The 6000-nt window shown below is 39.9% G+C and overlaps 1 protein-coding gene across 1 annotated transcript in view; it reads right to left on the bottom strand.

Annotated features, from left to right (window-relative positions):
* Positions 1 to 3532: 3532 nt before the first annotated feature.
* BNC2 (basonuclin zinc finger protein 2) overlaps positions 3533 to 6000 on the bottom strand; it is a 346001-nt gene continuing 343533 nt past the window's right edge. The window contains exon 7 of the mRNA XM_088054204.1: positions 3533 to 4272. Coding sequence (XP_087910330.1) covers positions 4258 to 4272 — 15 coding nt within the window. The 3' untranslated portion in view covers positions 3533 to 4257. The remainder of the gene's footprint in view (positions 4273 to 6000) is intronic.

Genomic DNA, 6000 nt, shown 5'->3' with positions numbered 1-6000 from the left:
GAAAGTGGCATATAATTTAAAGACATGAAGCTGACAACTGCAAGTCAGTAATAGATTAAAGGCATTCAGCTTGTTATTGAACTGTTTATGTCAGGCTGATTAAAAACAGGCAGATGAAATAAACACTCTCAAGAATTTATTTAGTGGACCTGTGGCAGACGTCTTGTATCCTCATAGCTCATGTCTTTCAACACTTAAACTAAATTTAAGTTGTGAAACAGTTGGATCAGAAGGTGAAGTCCTGTTCTTAGGGCTAGATGTTCTGCAGAAAAATGGCTCTTGGTTGTGCTGGGACGACTGAAAAAGAAAACACCTTAAGAAAATACTAAAATCAAAGAGTATGTATTACTCACCAATAACTTCTTCAGACTTACAGTTCACAGTGCTTAGAAAATTCTGGCTAAGAATTATTTGGCTTTCCAAATAATTTTAAGCCATTATTTGTCTTTCACATCCCTTTCTTTCCCCAGCCCCACATTCAGCTGGTGAGTCCACTTGCCTCCATTTTGCTCATCAAGAAATGTGAGACAACCAGAAAAGCCTTACTGACTCTAGTCAAACACTGAGCAGGCTCTTGAATATTAGCTGCAGTCCAGCTAATGCTTTCAAGACAGGCTCATTTGCAAGCAGGTATCCATTCCCATTGCATCAAACAGGACCATACATGCTTGAATTTCAGCAGATACCTGCATGCTTTGAGGCACCACCACCCCAGTGCATTTCATGTCACTTAATAAACTGAGTTTTATTTTGGTCTTCCCTTGTAGAATGAATGAATAAGAATCTTATTGCAACACATTGTCTTGGACATGCTTCTAACATAGCCTTTTTGTCTCTATAAGCACAGAGCAGTGGACAAATCTATCATATTATGAGACTACTTTTTTTCATTTATTGATAAGAAGTGCACCATAAGAGCTCAGGCTAAACCAATGCATTTATTCCAGAAAAATCTTGCTCATATTTTCTCAGCTGTCACAGATGCCCCTAAGAAGAAAAACAAGATTTAACAAAATTAACTATTCAGCCTTGAAAATAGTTTTTTTCAAAATATCTCCCCACACTGAACCCTCTTCTAGTCAGCATGGAGCACAAAGCCAATCCCAAGGACTCAAAGTTTAATTATTTGGTGGTAAATTTTTATGTTGCAGTCCTAGATTACAGATAAAGTTTAGTGGAGAGGTTCATTTGGGCAATGTCCTCACCATTTCAAAGCATGAGGAAATTCTTACCCAAACACTGAGATTTGTGATTTGTGTATCTCTGCTTTGAAAAGCAAAACCAGGATTGAGCTAGGACCTCAAAATAGAGTTTGGCAAGACCTTTTACTTCTGTTTCTTCATCTGCCAGACATACTAAAGTGTGAGAAATGTCCATCTTGAAGATTTCTTGCAGTCAGGTGACTAAATTTGTGAGGCAGTAGGTTTCTGGATGCCACACTAAATATGACATTTCTAAGGAAATGTGTACAAGCTAGGGGGAAAAACAATTATCTCCCTCCCAAAAAGCTTTAATATATTCAATTTCTGGGAAGTATGCAAAACTTTTAAATGTAGTGTGCAACTTTCAAACTACAAGAGGCCATGCTCAGACCTTGCAGATGAGTGCCTTTCCATGGCCATATGCCTTTCCATGGAAATGTGCAATGCTTGAATCAGTAAAAAATAAAGAAATGAAAGACAAAGAGATGAAAAGATCAGTGACTGATAAATCTTTAATATAAAAATTGTACAAGAATTTTGATACAAATTACAAGAGGTATTTGGACAAAGTATGAGTAAAACTCCATTTATATCCCCAAAACCTTATGCATTTTATGCAAAAGACATATTGTAGGACTGTTACAGTACAGAAAATACAAGAAAAGAAATGTCAAATTAAAACTGGACTTTTAATTCCCTCAGATTACTAATGGAAAAAACTTGTTTAGACTACATACAATATTTATGAAGCTACTAATATCACGATTATTAGATCAACATGATGCAAATTTTCATATCCCCTTGTACAGCTATGTTCCATAGTGCATGCTTTGGTTCTGCAGGCAGGACAGCAGAGCATTCGTGTTTTGCTCAGATTGAGATCAAAGAGTGAAAATGAAAAGCCTCCTCTATTCCCAACAGAGAAAGACCTTTGTAAAAATGTCCATCAGGCCTTGACTCCACTCTTTCCTGTGCCTGGCTGGGGTACCCCAGGAACACGTCTTGACAAAGTCCACTGGAACAAGCCCAGCTTTGCCAGCCATCAGCAAGCTCTCCATTTTCTACACAGCAGCCCCCTTGCTGCTGCTGGTGCATCGCTGGTTACCACAGGGAGTTGCAGCCAGGCTGTGTGAGCCCTCCCATGCCTACTGAAAAAGGGGTTTCCAGGCTTTATGCCTCTGTGACTGAACACACTGCCAAGACCCCTAAGAGCTTCCAAATACATGAAGGTTCAAATCCAGTTTATCTCAGTTTACATCTCCATGTGAACCCGCAGTCAGGTTCCCATCTTTCTAGTTCAGGAGAACTAAAACACAGCAGACAGCTATATAGGAAATCACTGTATTTGACCTTCTATGTTAAAAGCTGTTAAAATGTCAACAGTGACAGTGAGCAAGAGCCTTCAGTCTAACAATGAAACTTCAAACTGCTTCAGCCATCCCTACAATGAGTTACTTTTATAGGTATAAGCAGATTGCAGTGAACAGTTTGTGGCAAGTAAAAGCATGTGGAATTTCAGCAAGGGTAAATTTCGATTGTGTTCAGGTTCAGATCAACTTATTTGCACACCTGTTGCACATCCATTGCACTGGAATGCAGATCATTCTTATAAACTGGAGAACAGGCAGGAGGCATGAATGAGAGCACAAATGCTGCCCATCAAAAATAAGCCATGTTCTGGGAAAGGAGTCCCATATCATATAGGAACCAAAGTTTGCACAAGAAAAAGCAGCGTGCTGAATTTTGTATTTTTAAATAGCTAAATGAAACACACACACATAACAGTGGCCATTTTATTAATCTTGCCACTTTACAAACAGTAACCATTTTCACAGATGGAATGCATAAAACTTTCCAAAATGAAGAACACTAGGAGGATGTGTTACTTTTCTGAGAGAATTTTAATGAGATAACTCTCTTGGGATGAAAGGAGAAGGGGTGGTAAAGGAAATGGGAAAATTAAAGACAATGGCTGAAGATTGTACAAGTGTTTGTTAAAAAAAAATACTTAAAAAAATCCAAATGTAAAAGTATAATTGAAAAATAATGAATAAATCTCACTTTGTACAGCTTAGGTGTCCCTATTTATTCTGTAGGTCATCAGATAAACTAAGAAGAATATCCTTAGAATCACAGTTCATGTGGCTACTGTATAATTTCATTTCACAGATGTAGTTGGGGGGGTGGGGGGGAATGCATTCTGCCCCATCGATACAGGAGGTGGTGGGGGGATGGGGATGTGAAAACATCTTGATCTGGATGTGACGACTGCATAATGCTCCCACACTCAGGCATGGACACATGGCATCACAACTGCCACTGGTGCCCCAGAGCTGCTGTTCATAGCCTCCTGCATTTCGTGGCAGAAGTGGACAGGTTGTGATTAACTATTGATGAGTTTGCCATCCTAACTGTGCATTATCCTCTGATCATTCTCAACCTTTTGTTTGACAATGGATGCCTTATAAAATCTTTATGCATCACTTAGCTAGTCTTGCTCTTGCTTTCTTCTCTAGAAATATAATTGCCCTGGATGCTTTTCTTAATTTTCTTAAAATATTTTGTCTCCAAAGGTTTGAAGGGAGCAATGTACAAAATCTGTAGAACACCAGAAAAATCTCTGTACACATTAGACATTTGCTACGTGACTCTTCCTGTTCTTTTAAATGCATGTCAAATATATATATATATACCTATGTAAGTGTGATGGAAATGATATAATTTTGCTCATTTGTAGTCTTCATTTTAAGGCTCCTTGTTCTAACACTGTGTCTGTTTCTCCTCTGTCAGTCACATTCACACTCACACAGATATTCACAAACACACACAAAGGACAGAAATGATTTCTTCGATCAGAAAGTCCTCAGTTTCCACAAACAGCCTTGGAAACGGTACAGCAAGAAAGGCTGCCCAAGCTCATCATCGCAGGTCAGCTCATCCGGCTGCTTCAACCTCCATCAGTGCCATGTACACATGGAGTTGACAGGGGAGCAGAGTCTGGGCTCAGCCTTTAGACTTCTGATACAAACAGGCCTCAGGAATTTGTCTGCTGGTTTCACCCTTGTAGCTTCTGATGAACTCGGAAGGAAAAGGAGGGAAAAGATCAGTGACTTTTGACTGGTAAAAGACCTTAGCATATTTATGGTGGGCACCATCACCTCTGTTGCAGCAAACATCAAATTACCACACAGTGCTGTTGACAGCATTAGCATCCGGAACCAGCAAAGAGGTGCTGCAGCCAACCAATGCCATGAACCGATCCAAGGATACGGAAAAACAAGAAACTCCAAAATAGCTGTGTTAGGTCTCTTGGTCTTGGGCTTTGTCTGAAACCTGTGTGTGAATTTTTGGTGCTGCACTGGCTGCCAGCACTGTTCAACCCACAGTGCCCAATGCTCACACATACACACAGGACTGGCATTATAATCTCAGCATGGCAATGCTGCAGACCCTGCAAGGAAAGCATGCTTCAGCAGCTCCTCTGCCTACTTGAATTTTCAACTGCTATTCAGCAGTCAGGAAGCACACAGTAATATGGAAGGGCAGTGACTGCAGCCAGGTACACTGGCCTTCATGCACTTAACATTTCTTAAAACATAGCATGTGCTCTCAAGTTACTTCACTGTAAAGCTATCTTCTGATGGCCTATCTGAGAAGCGCTTCAGGAGCCTGTACTTTTAGCAGTGTTCTTCCAAATGAAGGTATAAATCAGAAAAATTTCCTTCTTGCATGAAGACAGCAGATTGTGTCTCAGATATGTTTATCTAACACTGTATAGAAGTTCATGATGACCTCAGCAGGAAATAATTCTATCACAATAGAATTGGATATAGGGAATTGACATTCATGATAGGAACCCAAGAGGATGAGATTGCTCTGAAATTTGCCCAGGGATGGGCTAAACCAGTTAAAAAAACAGACTGCAAATCCTGTTTGGCACTGAACCTATGCAGCAAGAAATGTAGCAAATTCAAACAACTATTTCTAGCAGGCACAAGTATGGCTTATGCCAATACAAAGCAATTAGTTGCTACATAAGCAGACAAAAGTGCCATTACAGACAGTATTTCTCAGCTGACCTTTTGCTAAGAAGTCATCTTGTTACTGTCTACCTGATAGCTCGATAGAGCAGCCAGTGGCAGCCTTGGGCTTCCCAAAGACAAATCAAAGTGCTCCAGATGGGACTTCCCTTCACTCACTGCAGATGTGTGTGCATGCTTGTGTGTGTGTGTGTTTCTGCGTGTGTGTGTGTGTGCGTGTTAGGGAATGGGGAGGGAAAGCCTGGTTCTTATACTCAATTTCGCCTTCACAGGGGATAAACAGGCAATTACACATCCTTTTATATTTGATGGCCAAGTGCTGAACTTGAAAGCACACTATTAGTTTGTGTCCCTTCAGGGCCAGTGCAATAAGTAGCCAGGAGAGCTGGGGCTAAGGAAGAGAGGGTGTTGTCTGCTGTTAGTGTGACAGTCTTGTCAGCAGCATTCACATTACTGGAAGGTAATAAAGTGACAAGTAAGTTATTAGAAAGATATGAGGTGAAATTGAACTGATGCTTCTTTCTGCTCAGCTCAGTTTTTTTTCCTGCTTTGTAATGGACCACTATTTGTTACAAAACAAGCCTTGTCTTGAGATCTTATATAAAAAAAGAAATATTTATTCTTTGCAGGAAAGGTCACATGAATTTACAACATCACACTTTAAAGGAGAGGAATGGGAAAATAGTTTCATGACAACTACAGCTGCTATTAAAAAAACACAGTGTCATCATAATGAACAATAATACTGGCAAAAGTCA

The sequence above is a fragment of the Pseudopodoces humilis genome, chromosome 4, assembly GCF_049639895.1.
Source record: "Pseudopodoces humilis isolate 2021_Gansu_Grassland_sample_001 chromosome 4, ASM4963989v1, whole genome shotgun sequence".
Lineage (NCBI taxonomy): Eukaryota > Metazoa > Chordata > Aves > Passeriformes > Paridae > Pseudopodoces > Pseudopodoces humilis.
The sequence above is the reverse complement of the archived record's forward strand: the minus strand, read 5'-3'. Positions and strand labels throughout refer to the sequence as shown.